The sequence below is a fragment of the Nuphar pumila genome, chromosome 7 (assembly GCF_984573655.1).
Source record: "Nuphar pumila chromosome 7, dmNupPumi1.hap1.1, whole genome shotgun sequence".
In the NCBI taxonomy this organism is placed as follows: Eukaryota; Viridiplantae; Streptophyta; class Magnoliopsida; order Nymphaeales; family Nymphaeaceae; genus Nuphar; species Nuphar pumila.
The window spans coordinates 42,704,627-42,727,543 of record NC_143255.1 but is presented as its reverse complement, the minus strand read 5'-3'; the positions used below and the strand labels follow the sequence as shown (position 1 = coordinate 42,727,543).

The 22,917-nt window shown below is 37.7% G+C and overlaps 1 protein-coding gene across 1 annotated transcript; it reads left to right on the top strand.

Moving 5' to 3' along the window:
* The first annotated feature begins 1,120 nt into the window (after positions 1 to 1,120).
* Positions 1,121 to 21,992, top strand: LOC149832078 (fruit protein pKIWI502-like). The gene is made up of 5 exons (XM_090012348.1): positions 1,121 to 1,728; positions 2,848 to 2,947; positions 3,049 to 3,144; positions 3,235 to 3,315; positions 21,761 to 21,992. Exons 1-5 carry the CDS (start codon positions 1,178 to 1,180, stop codon positions 21,821 to 21,823), a joined length of 891 nt encoding a protein of 296 aa, XP_089868474.1. The 5' UTR covers positions 1,121 to 1,177; the 3' UTR covers positions 21,824 to 21,992.
* The last annotated feature ends 925 nt before the right edge of the window (positions 21,993 to 22,917 follow it).

Sequence of the window (22,917 nt, the reverse complement as noted above, 5' to 3'; positions counted from 1 at the left end):
AGAAGACAACTAAATATCCCTGAGACTATTACAATGATCCTTTTAGAGCTAAAGATCTGAGTTGAGTACGCTTTTAAAATACTGTGATCTAAGGATGAGGTAGTTTCACATCTGATTTGACTAGCAGCCAATCTGTCGGTTGGTTGAGATGACATTTCAGTGATTCCAGTCAACCAACTTCTGTTGGTCTTCTTTGTTAGTAGGGAAAGAGAATCTTCCAACGCATACTGTGATATTGCATTTTTTATTTTCTAAGTGAATGAAAAGCCGTTTCCTGATCAGGCCCTTGCCGCAGTGGGGTTGTAGATGAGTAACATCTTGGGCTACCTTTCTTTTTTGAGATTTTTTGCTGAGGGTAATGTCATAAACTTCAGTACGACTATTTTGGCCTTGTAGCAGGAGGGTGAAGGTCTAAGCTCTTAGCAGTATATGAGTGTCTTTTAACCAAGAACATTGCATAAAATTCTGGGGTTCATCGTAATCGATTTGGAGTTTGCAATAAAAGAAAAGGTTGACCTTGATCCAATAAAAATTCAACTATATATTTTGGATCTGGTTCTTAAAACAAATCAGAAATTAAACTCATTTCGGCTTTCGTTCCATATCATCAGAGACTTCCAAGGTTCAGATGTGAATTTGGATGAATAACTTGTGTTGGGTCTATATCTGGATCAAGATGATATGCAAACTGCTTGCATATTTCACATGTTAATCCTTGTTCCAAACTTTTATATTTTTACATCTTAATTGGTTTTATAAGCAGATTTGATTCAGTCTGTAAACTCGTCTGCTTCCACGTAACACTTTGTTCTTATATATCTGATCTAATTAGCTAATCGGACCTATCTTTTGGGTTGAATCAAGTTAGGTTTAGGTCTTTTCAAAATCACTGACAACCCTAACTGCGATACAAAAGTTGGAGATGAATTCATCTCTACTACTTCAGATCTAGTTCGGATCCGAACCGTAACCCACCCGCCCAGTCACCCCAAGAGGGCCCACCACATCGGCTACCCTCATTAGTTCATCGAATCACAAACCCTGAGCTGCATACCGGTGGGTCCCACACGACCCGTCTCGGTCTAAATCCGAGTCTTTCCCGTTCTTCCCAAACCCTCGGAGCGACGACCGACCGAGTTTGCCCTCGTCCCCTCGCGCTTTATCAGCAAAAAGCACGATGGCCACCGCCTCGACCTCCTTCGCTCTGCCACCGCGCCACCTTTTCCGCCACCGCTTCCATGCCTCTCCCGGCCGGTCCACCACCATGCCCCTCCCCCGACTCCTCCTGACACGCCACCACCTCCACCACCGCCGCCGCGTCGCCTCCGTCGCGGCGTCCCTCAAGCAGGAGGAGGTCCTCTGGACGCGCGCGTCGGTGTCCCTGGTGGAGCTCGCCGCTGAGTCGCTCTTCCACGTCTCGGTGGACGTGAGCGACAGCCCCGGCCTCGCCGCTTCCTACGTCTCCCCCGGGCAGTACCTCCAGGTCAGGGTTCCCGAGGGCCGCCCGGCCTTCCTCGCCATCGCCTCCCCTCCGGCGCCCTCCGGCGGGGAGATGGAGTTCCTCATCAAGGACATCGAGGGATCCGCCGCCTCGCTCATCTGCAACCTCCGGCGCGGCGACGCCGTCGAGCTCGGCCCCGTCATGGGCAAGGGCTTCGATGTCTCCGAGATCTCGCCGCCGGAGTCCTTCTCCTCGGTCCTCATCTTCGCCACCGGCTCCGGGATCAGGTCGGGTCCTTCGCTATTTTGCTTCCCTTTCTTCTCCATCTTTCGGAAAGTTCGTTCCTTTCTTCTCTATAAAGAATTTTGTGATGATCTCTTTCGGAAATTTGCGGATCCTGAGTAACTTCATTTCTTTTTAATTTCGAAAAATTAGCGCTTTTTCTTCTTCATGTTGGGATGGTTTCTCCGAGTTCTAGGCAGAATTTATCGATTAATGCAACCAAATCTTATCTTTCTTCCTTTTTCTTTCTTCTTTGCATATAGTGTAAATTGTAGTTTGCACTTTGATGGTTGCCGATTTTCCTCCAACAATTCTCTAATTATCGCCCGGAGAAGATATGTAAACTCTATGTCATTATACTCTTGAGGGTAAAGAACACGTAAAAAGTTGAACCAGTTCAGTTGATGGGTAGCTAAGGAAGATGCGTAAACAAAGTAGGAAGATGGAACTAGTGCTTTTGTTGCCAGCGTAAACGAGGGTTAGCTTACATTGGTGCACTTGGTGTCTTCATGGTGATGGTTGTGTTTGTCTTTCTCGGAGTATTGGCTAGTTTACGATAGGGTGTGGATTCCATACTGAGGGCTTCCAAGGGTTTTGTAGTCGTATGTGATGTTGTTTGATCACCTAAAAACTGGGAATTCCTATGCACTTCTTGCTAAAATAGTTCTTAGTGGTTTCATTTTGAGTTTTCCGGTGCTCAGGGATGGCTACAATTTTAGTTGAATTTATATACCGTGAATCTTCAATATTGGCTTGTGTCTTTTCATGGGGTGGAATGCAGTGTCTTACCATGCTATAAACTAATTTGCAGTACTTACTTTCCTTTTCTTTAATACTATTTCTCTTGAAGTTTGAACTTCGGGACATAGAATTACATACATACACATTTTCTTGCAATGTTCTTTTGCCATGCTACAAACTAAATTTTCCTGTTCTTTGGTACTGTTTATTTGGAAGTTTGAAGTTTGGAACAAATAATTACAATATTCAACTTTTTAACTAATTTTGTTTCCACTTTTAAACTTTAAAAGATCTTCGTTTTTCTGATGAAATTTACATTTTTCGTTTTTACCTTCTTTTTTCATGTGCTTCCCTCTTATCTTGTTCTGATAATTCTTGAACAGTCCTATTCGAGCACTTATAGAATCAGGTTTTGATGTTAAGAAGCGATCAGATGTTCGCCTTTATTATGGAGCAAGAAACCTTCAAAGGATGGCCTACCAGGTCTGACAGTGGCCTTCTCTTCGATGTGGTTTGATTTCTGTTGCTTCTCTTAAATGGACACTGTGGCTGAAGTTTAGATTTTCATTGTTCCCGTTACACAGGATAGATTCAAGGATTGGGAGTCTTCTGGAGTTAAAGTAATTCCTGTGTTGTCACAACCAGATGATAGATGGCAAGGAGAACAGGGTTTTGTACAGGTATCCTTTGGAAATATCAAATATATTGGTTGTGCAAGTGCTTTTACACTGGGATGTAAATCTTAATTTTTCCAAAAAATAAAATTGCAGGCTGCATTTGCTAGAGCAAAACAAATTTTGGACCCACTGTCTACTGGTGCAGTCCTCTGTGGTCACAAGCAAATGGCTGAGGTGTGCCTCTTCCCTTTGTTTCCTAATTGAAAATAAAAGCATAAATGTATCACTATTCTGCAAAAGTGTTATCCTCTATATTTCAATATATGGCAGATGTTTTCCAAAATTCTCCTCCATCTTAATTTAACTGATGCCCTGGTTATGCACGCATGGCAGCACTGCCACTTTATCTTGACTTTAGGTTTTATCAGCATTCACCATATCATTACTCTTTATTTATCAGAAACTTGTTTTTGCTACATTTGTTATGAGCAGTTCAGGTTGTGCTTCGTTCTCCCTTGGTGGTTTCTTTGGGGTTCAGAGGTTGTTCAAGTTTATATGCTCAGTTTGAATTAGAAAACTTGCGACAGGCACTTGAGTTTTTCTTTTGGTTGTGAGGAATCTTGTTGACATGATCTGTTGTTGACATGATCTGTTGTTGACTATTGTAAAATCAGTGTTAGTATTATTTTGAAATGGCATTCTTGGAATATTACTACGTAGAAACTTTATGATAGAACTTCATGAAAAGCCGTTACGACTGGGCCTGGATCTTAGGATCCAGACCCAATTCATTTTATTTAAACACATGCTCATTAATGACATGTAATTTTAACACATTATGTAATGGGTATTTTTGTACCCTAATTATTGTACCTGTATATAGTTAATGAGAAGCAAAACCGCAGACCCTAATTGGGTTTTCTGCAGCCACAGATGTCTCTCTCTCCTATCTGCTTCTCTCCTTGTGATTGAATGGTAGAATACCATTCTCTAACATGGTATCAGAGCCCTAGATCCACCCTTGAAGATCACGGTAATCTTATGAGCATCCAGTCAAGCCTCCTTGTTCTCTTCTAAGGTATTTTCCTATCAGTTCATCTCATTACTTCTCTTTTTACAATCCAAAAACTTGGATTTGCTTATTAATCACACATTCTTCCCTTCTCTGGATTGTTTCTTCTCTTATTGTTCTTTCTTTCATATTGCTGCACACGATTTCACCCAAACAATAACCTTACATGATCACGCAATATTGGATTTCATATATGCATGATTTCAAAGGTTGAAATCACGTCAAACTTGTTTCTTCTGTTTGACGTTAGAACATATTTTGATCTGGATATGATCTCAGTTCTGTCCTTAATTTATTGACATCCCTTTGAACCTATGTCACATGAGTGCGGGTGCGACACGGGTGCGGCGCAATTTTAAAAATTTTGGACACGGGGACTCGGCTATATATATATTGTTTATTTATTAAAAAAAAGTGCATGATTGTGCATACAGCACAGTCTGTGCATAACACAGTCACGCACTTTTTTTTAAATAAATAAATAAATTATATATATATATATAGCTGAGTCCCCGTGTCCAAAATTTTTAAAATTGCGCCGCACCTGTGTCGCACCCGCACCCGCACCCATGTGACTGTACACAGTCACTGTGACTGTGCATTGTGCATAGCAGTCTCTTTATATATATATATATAGTTTTTTCACCATAAAATAGACGAATATAGACTCGGTCAACATTGACCGAGTCCAAAACAAGGACGGACTCGGCCTCGATTCGTTGACCGAGTTCGACTCGTCGTTGACCAAGTTCGGGCCGTGTCCTAAGCCGCACCTATGTCGGGGCGTGTCGACTCGGGTGCGGTGCCTCCCTAGCCGAGTCCGTGTGACATAGCTTTGAACCTATTTCCCTCTTTGCTTTGGATTTTTTTTCTCATTTGGAAAAGAATACACGTTATTCTCATAGTAATGTGCTTCGAACTGATAGGATTCTTATTTTTCTCCAGAACAGTTTTTCTTTGTTGCACAGTCTGGTTTTCTGCCTCGGGTCTACAGGTTAAAAAAAAGGCAGCCGAGTTCTTTGAAATTTAAATATTTGTTCTGACATCTTGGAAAACAAATCACCCTATTTTTCTTTGCATGGTGTGCATCCAAATTATCATGATTTGCGTGTATTCGGGTGTGCATGTTATGTTTATATTGACAGTTTAATGCGGCACAAGTTTTAGGATAAGGCCTTAAAGTGCAGATTTGTGGGGGTACGCTGATGATTATAAAGGATACATATGCTATGATCCCGTGAGCAAGCGCATCAAAATATCCAGAAATGTTGTATTTGATGAATCAAATTTTGGTCATAATGCTAACACTCCTTCTGAGATTGAAGTTTATCACCCTTGGTTGAACTCATATTTCTTTTCTAGTATTGATGATGTTTGTTCTTCAGAATGTAATCAAAGAGATGAGGAAAACATGTCTACTGTTGCGCAAAGGATTAAGGAGAGTGTGATTTCTGAACCACTATTGGCCCCTGACAGGTATAAAGGCATTGTTTACTCTCGACATGAGAATGTGATACTCTCCAACTCTAATCAAAATTCTCCTTCTGTTTCCATTCAACCACCTGCTCACAGAAGGTCTACCCGACCTCGACATCCTATTAATAGGTGGGTTGGTTATGAGAACTTCACTATGAATTTTCAACTCTTCTTAACCTCTTTGGGCAAGGAAGATCAACCAACGACATTTTATCAAGCAATAAATTTTAAGAGATGGATTGAAGCTATGAACGAAGAAATTGAGTCTCTTCATGAATGTGGTGTAAATTTTACCTATGAACAGTCGTGTTCTCCAGCGAGAGAGAGAGAGAGAGAGAGAGAGAGAGAGAGAGAGAGAGAGAGAGAGAGAGAGAGAGAGAGAGAGAGAGAGACTTTTGCAATCGGCAGCCACAATTAACTTGTTAGCTGCAGTAATACTTCATTAGGTTTAATAGGGTTACAATCATTTTACAATGACGAAGGTGCCCTTCATTAGTTGCACATGTTACATTAAAATACAAAACAGAACTCGTGAATGGATATGGATCCTTTATGGGATCCATATCCAATCCATATTCTAATATGGTATCAGAGCAAGAAACAGACATGCTTTTCAGTGTCATCTCATACTGAAAGAGTTTGGCGCGTAATTCCTCAAAACTGAGCAACGTAGGCAAGCACAATAAGGATGTAACAAGAACATGATATTCTGAACCTAGTGCATTTAGTGTCTGCTGCACCTTTTCTTTATCTGACACTGGATACCCAACCATAGCTAATTGATCTGTGATGCTTTTGACTTGATTCAAGAATTCAATAATGCTCATTGTACCCTTTTTTAACATTTGAAATTCGCGTTTAATAAACAACACTTTAGCCTCTGATATCTGAGAGTAGGTCTGAGCTAAAGCCTCCCACAAAACTTTAGATGTGCAATCATCAGGAATGGAAATCAAGACTTCTTGTGACAATGTGGAAGTGATGTACGCGACGAGGGCCTGATCGCGCTTCATCCAAGCAACAAATGCAGGGTTGCGAATAATCTTCGACAATCCTCCATCATCTTTGTCTTCAGTTGTGAAAAATTCTAGAGGCATTGGAGTGGATCCATCCAAGTGGCCTGAAAGATCTTGGCTCCGAATAAAAGGAGTGATCTGCCTTTTCCAAGTCAGATAGTTGTTGGTGGTTAGCTTTTCTGAAACTAATTGCCCCAGGAAACTGGAAGAGAGACCCAAATTGGCGAAAGAGTCCATTTGAAGATTTGTTGACAGGAATGGAAACGAAAAACACTAGTGGCTGAAGCTGGCCTGTTTTATCATAAACTGACAGTTATGACAGAATATGTTGGGACAGGCGTGACAGAATATGATAAGGCAGCAGTAACGACAATCTGGTCTATGGCAAGTGAGAGTGAAATCAGATCACTAACGTGACATATAGAAGCAATAGAAATTTTAGGGCAAGAAACAGAAATGAAAGAATGTTTTAGAATAGGCGTGACAGGCAAAATCCAGATTAACACTAATGTGAAGTTGGTCTTTCGTAGGAAAGAGTGGAACCAGATTCACTCAGGCAGGGACTTGGGTTTATGAAACTAAAGGTGAACTCGACTTTTGCAGGAAAGGAAAGAAGCAACAAAGAATATGTCTCAGGTCTGAATATATATTTCAAATCTGCGACAGAGAGGTTCAGCAAAGAGAAAGAAAGGCAGTATAAGAACAAACCAAGATGAAATAGATAGCAGATTCAAAAAAAAAAAGTTTCAGATCTGTGACAGAATTCCAAAGCAGCTGAAGATAAAGAGTAAGAAGAATCCAGCAAAAAAAAATTGGGGACAGGAAGAAAATAAAAGACAGCAAAGATATTTTCAGATCTGTGACAGAATTCCAAAGCAGCTGAAGATAAAGAATAAGAAGAATACCAGAAAATGGGGACAGGATGGAAGTAAAAGCAGCAAAGAGACCTGTTGGCAGCAAGGAGAAGTCGACTTTTACATCGACTGGGCAAGTCTGTCACGCAGCAGAAGTTTCGTGGCTTGTTGACGGTAAGGAGAACTCGATCTTCACGTCGACTGAGCAGAACCCTTCACGCCCAGAGGATCCTCTGCTCTGATACCATGTAAATTTACTTGTTAGCTGCAGTAATACTTCATTAGGTTTAATAGGGTTACAATCATTTTACAATGACGAAGGTGCCTTTCATTAGTTGCACATGTTACATTAAAATACAAAACAGAACTCGTGAATGGATATGGATCCTTTATGGGATCCATATCCAATACATATTCTAATATGTGGCACTTGGAATATTGTTCCCAGACTACACAATCGAAATGTGGTTGGGTCAAAGTGGGTGTATAAGATAAAGTGTAAGCCGGATGGTACTATCGAGCGATACAAGGCTAGACTGGTTGCCAAAGGCTTCACACAGAAGCAAGGACAAGACTATGATGAAACCTTCAGTCCGATCATGAAAATGGGTATTATCCAAATCATATTATCATTGGTTGTTGAGCATAAGTAAACTCTCAATCAACTGGATGTAAAAAATGCATTTCTACATGAAACTCTGAAGGAGGAAGTATACATGGAGCAACCCACTGGGTATGCCGAAGGGAACTCCAAAGAATATGTGTGCAGGTTAAAGAGAGCTATATATGGTCTGAAGCAGACATCTCAATCTTGGTTTAACAGTTTCTTTCTTGAAGTAGAAAAATATGGCTTTAGTCGGTCTCTTCTTGACCATTCTCTTTTCATATTCAAATGCAAAAATATAGTTACCCTGTTATTGATATATGTTGATGACATTATCATTAGAGGTAACTCTAATGAACATATTGAATAGGTCAAAGAACTTTTGAACCATAGATTCAAGATGAAGGATTTTGGTAAACTGTGATACTTTCTTTGAGTAGAAGTTGAGAGGACTCCTGAAGGCATGACACTTACTCAACATAAGTATATTGTTGATGTTCTTAGCAAGGCAGGTATGACAGATTGCAAGCCTCTAAGCACACCCATTGTACTTCATCAGAAACTCAGTTTCTAAGATGGATATTTGTACGAAGACTCTACAGGATATCGCCTGATAGTAGGAATGCTTCAGTATCTTACCTTTACTCGGCCTGACATTGTCTATTCTGTCAATCAGGTATCTCAGTTCATGCATGAACCGCATATTGGACATATGGAAGCTGTTAAACGCATTCTTCGATATCTGAAGAGAACTATTGGATATGGTCTTCTGTACATAAAGAGTATGCATGGCCATCACATGCATGAACTTCTTACTTACACAAATGCAGATTGGGCAGGACATCCAGATGAGCGTAGATCTGTCTCAGGATACTGTGTTTTCATTGTCCTAAATCTTGTCTCCTGGAGCACTAGGAAATAAAAGACTATAGTCAGGTCGAGCACAAAAGCTGAATATAGATCAATGGCAGCTGCTACAGCCGAAGTAACATGGATCAGACACCTGTTGGCAGAAGTAGGAGAATCGATTTTTAAAAGCATTCTCTTTTGTGACAATCAAAGTGCTATCAACATGTCATTTAATCCTATCTACCACAATTGTGCCAAGGATATTGAAATTGATCAACATTTTGTAAGACAGAAGGTTGAAGAGAAGGAAATTGAACCAGAATACGTTTGGACTACTGATCAAGTTGCTGACTTGTTTACAAAGGGACTTATCAAGGACAAATTTTGGATGTTAAAAAGGCAAGTTGTTAATGGTTCAAAACCATGTACAACTTGAGGGAGGGTGAAAAGACATCACGACTGGGCCTGGATCTCAGGATCCATACCCAATTCGTTTTATTTAAACACATGCTCATTAATGGCATGTTGTAATTTTAACACATTATGTAATGGGTATTTTTGTACCCTAATTACTGTACCTGTATATAGTTAATGAGAAGCAAAACCGCAAACCCTAATTGGGTTTTCTGCAACTACAGACGTCTCTCTCTCCTCTCTGCTTCTCTCCTTGTGATTGAATGGTGGAATACCATTCTCTAACACTTCAGAAGCATGATGATAAATGAAAAGAAAGGAACATAACTGCTATTCAAAATAAAGTGCATTTTCTTGTTCATGTTTGTTGATTATAGATTCACAACTTTAACTCCTCTCTCCAATGTTGTCAGAATCAAATCAAATTGGCCTAAATTGGCCAATTTGAATCAAATAGACACTTCACTGATTTTCTTGAAAATCAGCTGAATCTCTTTTATTTGTATTTTTTAATGTTTATGAAAATTATGATATTTATTGGGCATTATGTTGTTGAGGCATTAAATTCATATTTTAAAGTTTTTTTTTATCCTATAACTATAAGTCACCAATTTACACTCTTTTTCTGTATTTTCCTTTTAGATAAATTTTCTGATTTTTTTATGATTTTATGAATTCGCTTTAGAAAATCAAAGTTTCAAAAAGGCCGGTTCAGAACAATTGGATTTGATTTGATTCAATGGTTGATTTGCCAAATCAATTTGAAAATCGATTCTGAAAACATATCTTGTCTCTTTTATGACATGACATGAATTATATTGATGCAATTATCACTGAATTTGAATGTGAAAAATATGAGACCAAAAAAAAAGGGAGGGGCTAAAGTAACACGATTGATGCTATTGGGATTAACTTAATGATAATCATTGGGTGAATCCTTTTGTTTGATAATGAATATAGTGAAGCCATGTAAGATAGGAGGAGCAATCTGATGAGAATGACACAACCGAATTTTCTTTTTATTGAAGATTGTAAGGATCACAATCTTTTATTCATATCCACCGGAGTTTCATGTAGTCGTTGGAAGTGTGCTTTTCTGGAAGCATGCTTTGGAAGTGGAGGGCACCTCGGTTCTGGAACATAACAGGAATTGTGCTTCCCCTGCACTTCTCTCTTGTTTCCTTATACTTTCATGCATTCTCACGCTTCCCGCTGCACTTGAGTTGTGAATGATATTCTTAGATTTGAGAATCTTACACACAAAAAAAGACAATTTCCGGGAATAGAACTTTTTTACAATCATCCCCCTTGCCTTCTTTGAGAAACTAATGATTTTTGGGTTCATCCTTTCATGTAAAACTCTATGAAATGAATGCTTTACTTAATATGATGTGTAAGTATTTTAGGATTGACAATGCACTCAAGAAGAGAACAATGGAGCAGAAAGCATAGTTGGCAAACTTGCCGGTTTGAACCGGTCAACTCGGTGACTCAGTCTGAGTGGGTTCCCAACCAAGTGACGGTTCAAGTTTAACTTGTTTTGAACCAAGCCTCAATTAGGACTCGGTCATAACCATTGTGGACCACTCCACTCGGGCCGAGTTTCCGAGTTATCATTAACTATGACATGCACACACAGTAATAGTAATGACCATTTAATTCCTTTTTGAATCCCATTTAATTTAAATGGGATTATGCGCTGCCATTTAATTCCTTCTCTCATCGGTTTTTTTAATCCAATTTAATTCCTTTTGGCAAAATTGCCTTTTTGGAATTTAAAATTTTAAATGCCAATGGAATATGTGCTCGTGCCAGAGATTGTGGGTCCAAGTACCATACGTAGATATAGGGAAAAGTGGCATGGCCCTATGGCCCAATGGTAACTTTTCTTTAATTTTCTTTTTTTTAGGAAACTCATGGGTAACTCATGGGTTGAGTTTGGTTGACATGAGCTTGTGGTATGCATGAAATCTGGATCCGGGTCTCCACCATATTACCTTGGAAACTGAGATTATTGTGTTATTGACTTAAATTGGATCTACAATACAAAAACTTAAGTAGCAAAAATTCATGTAAATTATATTTTCTATGTTTTATTTTTTATTTTTCACTAATTTAAATGTATTTTTGAAGAAAATTTATTTAAATTATATGAAAAAATAAAAATTTTGAGTCGTCCAAGTTGGCTTGCCGAGTCACGAGTCAGATCAGTTTTTTTTGAGTCACCGAGTGGGCCAACTATTGTAACGACCCCAACTCATATCTCTTAAAAATGCAGATTTTTTTTAAACATTGCGGAAATCTTCCCAGAGACCCGAGCCCTTTACAGTTCCACTCCCAATTGGATAAAACAACCACACCACAAGAGATCTTACATTTATCACATAAAACCATGACAACTCATTATTCATTTATTTGAAAAAAAGAATGCTTAATCAATAATTGCAATGGACATATTAAAGTTATTTAAATGACATAAAAGTAAATAAGTAAAAAATAAGTCACGATATCTCTCTGTGAACTGTCCAGCGAAAGTGTGACACTCGCAGTTCTACCTAGTCGCTTCACTGATCCTCTACGGCTGCGAAAACTAAAAAAATAAGGGTGTCAGAAATTCGAAGAATTCTGCGTACGAATCCTTCTAATGAAATAAATGAGCATAAAGAATACAAATAAGATTTGATGAAATAATTTAGAGGAATACAATCATGACAGTTACATAATTCAATTTAAGCATTCATGCAGTAGGAAATAATTACTAAGCATGAGAGAATATTAATAAATAACATAGATCACAATTTAAGTAACCAGGACATTTATCATGCATTAGGAATCAAACAACATGCATCCACCAACATGTAACAATTAAGGGAACAAGTAAACATGCATGTTCTAATGCATAGCAGGAATATGCATGACTTCAGTGAAATACATGAGTAAATTATTATCTTTTATTATAGTTTCCTTTATATGCATGTCCTTATTAAATGCACACAATTTAAGTTTCTTTTTTTAATTACCGTTGCCCGCGGATACACCAAACATGTACAATTTTTCGAGGTTAAGTAGGGTTTTCAGGGTAACTTAGCACACAAGTTGTATTTTATTACTGGGTTTTAAACTTAGCCCTCGACCGAATCACATTCGGAACATTAGACCTCCATATTTAATGTCGGGACACTAAGGATCTTCACATCCAATAGTGTCACTTTCTTGGTATACCAAAACAACAGTTGTATCAGACCACCTCTAGGTAAAGTGACAAACTCTCCCTAAAACCGTGGCCAGGAAAAAAAACCTCAATATCGGGTTCAGGGATAAACATTAGTGCACACTGAGTTTTTTGTATCCTCGTGGTCTACCAAAACGGAATCTTTAAGATGCTCATTCTTTCGATGAGAGATCTCAGAATATATATTACACTGTTCTTATTTATTATCTTTTTATTAAAAGTCACTTATTAAGTTTTGTAATTCAGCATGCAAAAGCAAAGTAAAAAACTCGCATCTACCCCTGCGAGAGTCATCACGGGACTCTCGCCCGTGGAAACACATGAAACAGTGCAATAAAAATAAATATGATTTTTGCGATGCCTTTAAAAGTAAATAATGACCGAGCAAACCATAGCTCGAAGCCCACCAGGCCCACGATGATTCATCTTGATTCATCGATGCACCATATGTCAAAAACCATGACAACATGCCATACACGAAATCGATCACATGCTTTCTAAATGCACAGTCATAGATGCAGATTTCAACTATGCACATGGAACAAGAATGTTTCGAAGCATGTTTATATTCAATTCATATAATAGTGACATGTGCAAGCTTTCATGTAATGCACCTATTCAAGGCAAATATAAGCTCCCATTCATTTTGCATAGTCATGTCAATTGCATGTATTCATCGTATGCGTATTTAAGTCAATGCATGTTTTCTTCGAGTATGCATATTCATGTAAATTCATCTTTCCATTAAGTGTGCATGTTCTCATCAAATTGCTCTCGCATCAAGTGCCCATACTACTAATGAACTGTTTCTCATAGAAATGAACATCAATGCATATTCTTAGTGCATTCGTAACAACATTTGCCTTATATATATATATATATATATATATATATATATATATATATATATATATATATATATATATATATATATATATATATATATATACACAAACTGTTGCTCATGTGAATACTCAACCCAACGGATGCACATAAAATCTTAACCTTTTGAATATATCTGTCCCATACAATTCAAATGCAACATCTGGAATTTTAACTTTATAGGTAACCCATGTGTAGAAACCCCCATTTTTTTTGACAGCTTACACTCAGCTGACCTAGTCGGCTGGGGTCCCAAACACGCCCAGCCGACCAGGGTCGGCTGGGTCTGGTCTGGGCAGACTCTGGCCGGGCCTGGCAATGGACTGCCAGGCCTATCCCAGTCCGTCCCAAGGGCTGGACTGGGTCCGGCCAGTCCCTGTCAGCTCGGGTTAGTTGAGCCAGCCCAGCCGAATCCATCAGCTCGGCCTGACAGCTCGTGGATTGAAGATACTTTTGCAATGATGCACATATATATTTAATGTTTTCAGCAAGCATACCACTGTACACACTTTTTATGCAAAATACATGCATACTATGTGATTCAACTTATTCTAATCATTCACAACCCAGTCCATATCAAGATCCAAACTTAGAAATCGATTATTCACCGACTAGGGTTCAAAAAGGACCACTCTTTCCTCAATAAAAATTCTGTTATAATAGGTACAGAATTTTTTTTTCATGAAAAAGATGAGAGAACCACTGGAAATCAGCCATGGAGGAAGATTCATGGATCATCCTCCATGCGTTTTGAGGAAGCAACCATACAAACGTTTTTCCATGGATTTTCATCCAAGGGATCACATAAAATCGAATCGGCATTCGATTTCTCACCTATATTCAAAAGAAGAGACCCGTGCCTTGCGTGGATTGGAAGAAACGAGAAAAACAAAGAAATCGACGATGGAAAGAGGTTGATGACCGGAGATCTTCTTCTTCCTTCTCCCTTCTTCCTCTCTTTTCTCTCCTCTCTCTTTCCTTTTTCCCTATTTCCTTCTCTTTCCCTTCTTTCTCCTTTTTCTCTCTTTCTTTTTTTTCTACATAAATAGTGGGAGAGCGGGTGACGTCCCCCCCTTCTCCAGCCCTTTCTAAAAGGGCTGGAGAGAGTTTCCAAAAAGAGAACCCTCTCTCCCTCTTGTTTCCAAAATTTTTGAAACTCTTTTTAAAGTTGACTTTTCTAAAAAAAACTTTCAATCCTTTTAAAATTCTTTCTTAACCTCTCTTAAGCTAGAATAAGGACTCTTTTAAAGAGTCCTACTCAGTCCCAAAAATAAAATTCGGAATTAGTATTAATTAATTAATTAATTAAAATTATCTAAAAACTTTCAAAAATAGACAAATTAACCCAGAAGGCTCCTTAACCTTATTAAACTCCAAAATAAAGCTTTATATTAAATTTAAAACTGAAAAAACATGGGGCTTGGATCTGGATCTGGATCCACAAATCCAAACCCATACCCAAAATGAAAATGAATCAAGATATGGATTAAATCCAGATTAAAGTAAGTCATAACTAAGATCCAAATCCATAAAAATTCGGATCATAGGCATTGGATCCAACCCGATCCAACTTCGGATCCAGTTCGATAAACTGCTCAATTTTTTTAAAAACTTGATTTTTGGGCCAACCGAAACTTGAAATCAAGAAAGTAAAATATTGTTGCGCTCAGAATTCCAAGACGCATCCGACGACATATTACACGAATATCAAATTCCGAATTTTGCCTAAAAATAACCCGATTTTTGCTCGAATTTCGCTTGAATTTAAAGGTCGAAATTAAAACTTTTTCTCACGCTTCGATTGGCTCGCCTCGACTTTGTCGATAAGACCTAGGTCAAACCCAGACTCAAGGACATCGGTCTAAAAGCCGAGCCTCAAACGATTTTTCTCCCAGACTTAGCCAAAATTTTGACAAGTTTGTAAAATGACTAAGTATAAAAAACGCGACATTACAACTATGGCAGAAAGGGCTCTTTTATCATTAAAAATTAAAGATAATCTTATACAATACTATAGTTTTATATATTTAATTTGTATTTGTATTCTTAAAATTATAATGCTTGTAATTTTATCTCAATAAGAACATGGATCATATACTTTAATTGTTTATATATACTCATATGTCTGTTATGGCCGATTATAGGTACAATAAACCATGTTTTTTTGGTAAATTTAACCCAACAGATGGGATCCAAGGGATTGGCATTTGGATCACAAAATTCCAATGTGCAAGCAGGTTTTTCCCATGATTCAAAAAATTATAGTTGTAAGCATAGTAAGTTTCTAGATTTAAAAACATATCTTTTCATCAAAAAAACACGATCAAAGTGTCGATCCCCCACAAAGCAACCATGTTGAACACATTTGTGGTGTTAGATTGAGTCAAAACTACTTGCACCCAAGAGATCCTTGTTCAATTGTACCTATATACCTACATTTGATTGTAGAAATTAGTGTGTGTGTTTTCCTTTTTTTCCTCCAATTACATTCTTCTTTTCCTTTTGGTTTGATTTTTGTTTCATTTTCATTTGGCTCGCTTTTTGCCTTTCATTTAATTCTTCCTTCGCTTTTGATTCGATTCACATTCTTGTTATGGTTCAATTCCCAGTCTACTTCCATGTGTTTCGTGTTTTTTGCTTACTATAAATTTTAAAAATACCTCTTTTTTCATCTCCACTTCAGATTCTAGCAACTTTGGTTTCAACTTATGCCCTTGATGGGAATTTGAATTAGATATTAACTGATTATTCAATTGTGACAAATATATTGCATAATTATGTTGTGGACCACAAATGGGCTCACAAGTTTATAGAAAACTCATTTAAGAATTTTATTTTTCTAAAATATCATCAATAGTTTAACTTTTTCTGATGACTTCGCTTTCAAGGAAACAACAACAACAACAACAACAACAACAACAACTACGCCTTCATCCCAAAACAATTGGGGTCGGCGATATAAACCAAAAAAGAAAATCATTCTGGGTCTTCCACATGAATCCTTCTCCTCCAATCATTTCCATCCAATGCCATGTCCTCGGTGAGGTTCAAAGCATTCATATCCTTTCTTATCATCTCCATCCATGTCTTCCTAGGCCTATCCCGACCTCTTTTAACTAATATATTTTCCCATTTCTCCATCCTTCTAACTGGAGCATCATTAGGCCTTCGCCGAATATGTCCAAGCCACCGTAAACGATTCTCTCTCATCTTATTTTCAATGGGTGCAACGCCTACCTTCTTACGTATCTCCTCGTTTCGAATCTTAGCTTTTATTGTATTTTCACACATCCATCTCAACATACACATCTCAGCTACACTCATTTTTTGAATATGATGTCTCTTGGTAGCCCAACATTCCGTACCATATAGTAAAGAGGGCCTAATAGTCGTCCTATAAAACTTTCTCTTCAACCGCAATGGCATTCTACGATTGCACAACACTCCAGTTGCACTTTTCCATTTCATCCTCCCAACCTTTATCCTATGATTTACATCTCCATCAATTTCTCCATACTTTTGAATGATAGATCTCAAACATTTGAAACAATCATCCACCGGTATTTCTTGCTCACCAAGCTTCACTACACTCCCATCACTACTTCGTTGCTTACTAAACCGACATTCCATATATTCGGTCTTACTCTTACTCAACTTAAAACCTCTTGCTTCCAATGTCTGTCTCTATAATTCTAACTTAGCATTAACCACAACTCTAGACTCATCAATCAAAACAATATCATCAACAAACAACATACACCACATCACATTTTCTTGAATTGATCTCATAAGCTCATCCATCACTATAGCAAATAGGAAAGGGCTTAAAGCAAATCCTTGATGTAACCCAACCCTTATAGAAAAATTAGTTGTCACCCCTCCACAAGTGCGGACATTGATTACTACTCCTTCGTACATATCTTTAATTATACTAATGTACTTGAGAGAAACACCTTTCTTCGTCATTGTCCACCAGAGAACATCCCTAGGTACTTTATCATATGCCTTCTCTAAATCAATAAAAACCATATGCAAATCTTTGTTCCTCTATATCTCTCAATAAGTTGTCTAAGAAGATGTATAGCTTTCATAGTTGATCTTACAGGTATAAAACCAAATTGATTCTCCGATATCATGACAACCTTCCTCAACCTAGACTCAATCACCCTCTCCCAAAGTTTCATAGTATGACTCATGAGTTTTATACCACGATAGTTTGTGCAATCTTGTATATCACCCTTATTCTTATATAGAGGCACCAAAGTACTCTTCCTCCACTCATTAGGCATCTTATTTGTTCGTCAAATCTTGTTAAAAAGATTTGTCAACCATTCTAAACCTTTTTCTCCCAAGCATTTTCAAGCCTCGATAGGTATACCATCTGGGCCAACTGCCCTTTTTGATTTCATTTTCTTCAAAGCCTCTACAATTTCTTTCTTTTAAATCTTGCGCATGAAGTCACGATTCATCTCATGAAAAGGAATGGAGAAGTCTCCAAGATCATGAGCATGACTTTCATAGCTTATCAAAATAATCTTTCATCTCTCCTTAATCTCCTCATCTTTGACTAAAACCCTTTGCGTTTCATCTTTGATACATCTAACCATACCCAGATCCCTCGATTTCCTATCTCTTATCTTTGCAAGCCTATAAATATCCTTCTCGCTCTCTTTGGTATCCAACTTGTCATAAACTTCCTTATATACCTTATCCCTCGCGTTTCGAACTACTTTTTTAGCTTCCTTCTTTGCTATCATATACTTTCTAAATTCTCATTATCACGACTCTTAGATTTCTATAACACTCTCTTTTAACCTTAATAGCTAATTTGACATCCTCGTTCTACCATGATGTATCCTTACCTAGTGGTGTACCGCCTTTAGACTCACCCAATACCTCCTTAGCCACCTTTCTCATGCCACCCGCTATCTTATTCCACATTGATTCTGAATCCTCCTCGATACACCAATCAGCTTCCTTAACTACCTGCTGTACAACACTAAATGTTACATAAAGTAGGATGGGAGAATCTCAACAAAAAAAGGCTCATTGAGAAAAGATAGCGCTTATGCTAAAGTACAATTAGTATAATTTGAGATGTGCCAAGTTCATAAAGTGCAATGTTTTTGGCTTACAGAAAACATGCATTAGGTTAGGTATTTTTCATGTTTCAGATTTTTTTTTGAAGAGGTAAAAAAAGCGGCAACCTGATACTGCACTGAAACTTGATCAAATATTAAAGCTATTTTGTCAAATTAATTTGATCCAGAGCATATTATTTAGAAAATATACATTGATAAATTACTGGTTCAAATCAAGTGAGAAAAAGACCTGCAACAGTGATCTAAATGAAAATGGGATCCTAAGGAGCACACTTCTCACGTATATATACGTATATCTGTGTGCTCTCTAGCACAGTGTGTGTATGTGTGGAGGCAGGATCAGGTTTCGTCACATGGCACACTTTGAGTGTGCCACTGCACCTGGTGCCCTCCATCTTTGGCTGACAGTCTGTCAGTTGTGGGGCCCAAAAGCAGATGGAGGGCAGCCAGGTGCAGAGGCACACTTTTAGTGTGCCATGTGATGGCACCCGATCTTTTTTCATGTGTGTGGGTGGGGGGTGATTTCTTACTTGCACCGGTTAAGGTTTCATGATTACAAGAGTCATAAGTCTATCTGAAACCGACACTACCATGCCTCAAATGAACAGAAGTTTGACAAAGAGCTAAAGTTTAGTAGAAAAAGAATTGGACCTACTGTTTTTTCCAAATAATAATGAAACTAGTCAAATCCTACAGCAGTTAAGAGTGTGGTATAGACTAAACATTGCATAAAATGTAGGTGTTTGAGGGTTTTAAATAAGTAATAGATGATTCTGAAAGAAACAAGTACCCTTGTAAATATACACCTATGTTTTTTCTAGAAAAAACACTAAAATAAGTATTACTTTCACAGGAGGCAGGCTACAAGTTGTTGGTCAACTATTTACAGGGTATCTAATTCATTAGGTGTTGCGGGCCTCTCATTTGATACAAAATGATGTATATATTTATAATCATAGTATAGGCTAGGTCCTAATCTAGGATCCAGATACTAGATCCTACGCCTAAATCTCTAGCTTCTACATGTTTAGGTACCAAGAAGACCCAGAGTAGATGCGAAGATTCAGCTCAAAACAATAATGGAAACCTACCGTAATTTGGATTCATTTCTGATGCTGGTGTGGTCAACTTGGGCTGAAACTTAGTAGATTGCTTGTGTGTATCATTTCTAATGGATGATGGTCTTTTTGGCACTGAAAACCAGCTAGAAGATGGACTTTTAGGCTGGGGTTTAGAATTTGACTCCACTGGTGTCTATCCTATAATTTTCTCATATATTATATTTTATACTTTGTTATTAATATGGTTTTGTTGTGATTTTGTCCTAATATTGAAAGAAGCATTTGAACTATAGTCTAAAATGTGACAATAATTTAAAAATATTGCATGATATTATATTATAGAAAAAATTTATAAAATGGGACAACTTGTGTTGCTATATTATCATGGTACTTTTTTTGGTTGCTTTTGATACTTCAATGATGGTTTTTTCTTATTTTTCAATAGTTTACAAATTTTGCTAGCCCTTCTTTATGCTTTTGGAGAAAACCTTCCCATAAGCTTATTTTTCTTATCTTTTGTTTGTCCTATATTTTTCTTTTTTTAGTCTCCCAATATTTTCTTGAAATTTATATTATCCCAAGAAATTGTCTTTTTCAAGATCTTGTCAAGGCTGATATTGTTGACTATGTTTTGAACATGTTGCCAAATATTTACATTTGATATAAAAATAATAAATTATTTGGTCTTTATTTTTTTTCCTCTTTTTTCATAGATGGGATGATTTTTTTTCTAACTTCTCCATGGATATTGTCTTGCTGAGAAAGTTGAGGATATTGGTGGGAAATTTGGGCTAACATATCAGGTCACCATCAACATAAACACTGGCCTCATCTTTTAATCTCACGTACCAGCGTAGGCTTGTTACCTAGGTGGTTCCCTTGATTCAAATTAATAGCTTAGCGTTAGTCCAACGCCTGTTGCATTTCAACCTAGGAAACCTGAGTGGATGCTTTGCATGACATGGATCAATGAGATCAATGACGGATTTGTTCAGTTGTCTCTTAAAGTCAAGAAGTGGAAATACGACACAGAGAAAGTCACACTTTTAGTGAAACGGTGCCCCTTTTGGTGGGCCCCACTTATGCTAGGTAGAACATGGGGGCAATTTTCCTTGATGGAATCAATGAGATACCCTCTTTTCTACATAATCATTTCTCAGAAAAGGAAGGGGGCATTGCACATAGGTGTCGGTATTTGTCATAGTAAGAGATATGAGTGATAATTTCAAAATATGTGATATTATCGCTGTAAAATAAAAAGCATTTTTTAAAGGGTAAATCTCGTTATATTTTTAAAATATCGGCAATTTATATATATCATGATAATATCACAATATTATCATGTTTGACGGAGGAAAGAAGGAAAGAAGAAAGGAAGGTGTCCTATTTTTTTTCAAAATTTTTATTTTATTTTTAAAATTTTGAGATGTTCTCTAGATTTATTGAAACATCTATAATATCCTACGATATTCCGTTGCCGAGATATAGCCAAGACCGATATTTGTGCCTGGTACTTTTCATGACTCAACTTTTAAAATGATGACCCTATTTTTAGAACGTGGCTCCTCACCAACCTAAAGACATATGTGCTGCCTTTGAGTTTGTGACCAAGAATATTGAATAACTGCTGCAACTTGACTGAGGGATTGTGTTATTGCCCTACGTTTTGCTTAGTATTCATCCATGGAGCAGCAAGGATTAAATTCTCAGAGAAAGTATGGCATGCTTGGATAGCATTTAGAGAATCAGAGTTTCCAACTAGTCAGGATTCTCTCTAAGCTTGGCCACGCTTGCACTAAATGCACCCGTGCGAGAAAGAGTGAAGGGGTGCAACGTTGTTTTCATATGAAACCATGAGTTTTTGAAAATGCGGGTCCTGTATTATGGGGTGAAACAAATGCCTCCTAAAGGAAAGATAGACAGAAGAGATCCTGTTAAACTAATATTTGTTTAATATTCTAATTCCATAATACTTGCATTGTTTTCTTCTTCAGTAATTTATGCTTCCTTTTTGTCTCATTCTCAGGGGATTGCATTTTTATGTTGAATGCAATGCCCCCCTGATCCTTTGTGTAGATTAGAAAGGATTAATCTAGGTGATTTTCTATTGTTTTCAGGATGTTACATCAATTCTTGTCGCTGATGGAGTCTCAAGAAAAAAGATCTTGAAGAACTTCTAACTGCAACCAGTATGAATTCCATGTTGTAACAGTTGGCAAATAAATTGGCCATAATTTTTTATCCCCTTTTTCTAATGTTTCAAGTATCTATTTAATATTGAATTTTTTTTCCAAAAATGTGACACTATAATTCACCTCTGAAATGATGGTTCATCAAGATAGTCAATAAGAGATGCCTTTGATGTTACACATGCTCTGAAAAGATGCACAGATACGAATATGTTTTTGCAGACATCAGGCAGAAATAATGTGCACGGTGCATGCATTCGTACCTGAACAGATAAATTCAGCATCATTTACATGACGTGTTCATGCATATGTACATGGAGCTATTGCTCTAGTAACTCTGGAATTGTTTTTACTTTTTCTAGTTGATGAAATTAACAGGTGATGAACTGTAATGCTTGTTTCAGTGGGAAGGTAAAGACAGTGAAGTTTCTGAATGTGGCCCGACTGTTTGTTTGTACGTCTCCTTTTCTCTGTCCCCAGCAGTCGAAGTATAGAGTGATGATTCTCCCCATTGCCCATATCTGTCTTAGACAATTCATGAATTTGTGGTCCCACCATGAGAATGTGACAATTATGTCCTGCACGAGTCACTGCTGAATCTCGTGTATCCATGAATAGGATGACTGTTGGTCTTAGCATTCGCCTGGGATAATAGATGTACAACCATTTTTTCCAACGTGTGGGACACCAGTGAGCTGGCCATGGCACATGAACATGAAATCCTCAGTCAAGTATTGGAAAGTTTCCAAGTTGCAGCTTTAACCTTCAGATGACTTGGAAAGCAATTCTCTCTTTGAGGTGCATTGCTAATTACCGTAATGGACTCAATAGTCCCAATGATGGACCCGGGTGTATCTTTTCATCCAACTCTGCTTTCTTGAGAGCCTCTTATCACTGGGAGGGCGGGTGCATATTGCTGCAGATTGCAGATTAAAGGCAAAATGAATCTAAAGTGGCATCAAGCAACCTTTAAGCCACTTGGTTTAACAAGCCTCTTGAACGATAAGCTGAAAATGGTTAATTTGATATTACTTTTATCCCTCTTAATGTTAAGCTCATTGGTTTCGAACACGCACACACCCCTA

Coding starts and splice junctions, on each gene's coding strand:
- LOC149832078 (XM_090012348.1), top strand. CDS start 1,178: ATGGCCACCGCCTCGACCTCCTTCGCTCTGCCACCGCGCCACCTTTTC. Junction 2,948..3,048: donor TTCAAAGGATGGCCTACCAG/GTCTGACAGTGG, acceptor CCCGTTACACAG/GATAGATTCAAGGATTGGGA. Junction 3,316..21,760: donor GTCACAAGCAAATGGCTGAG/GTGTGCCTCTTC, acceptor TATTGTTTTCAG/GATGTTACATCAATTCTTGT.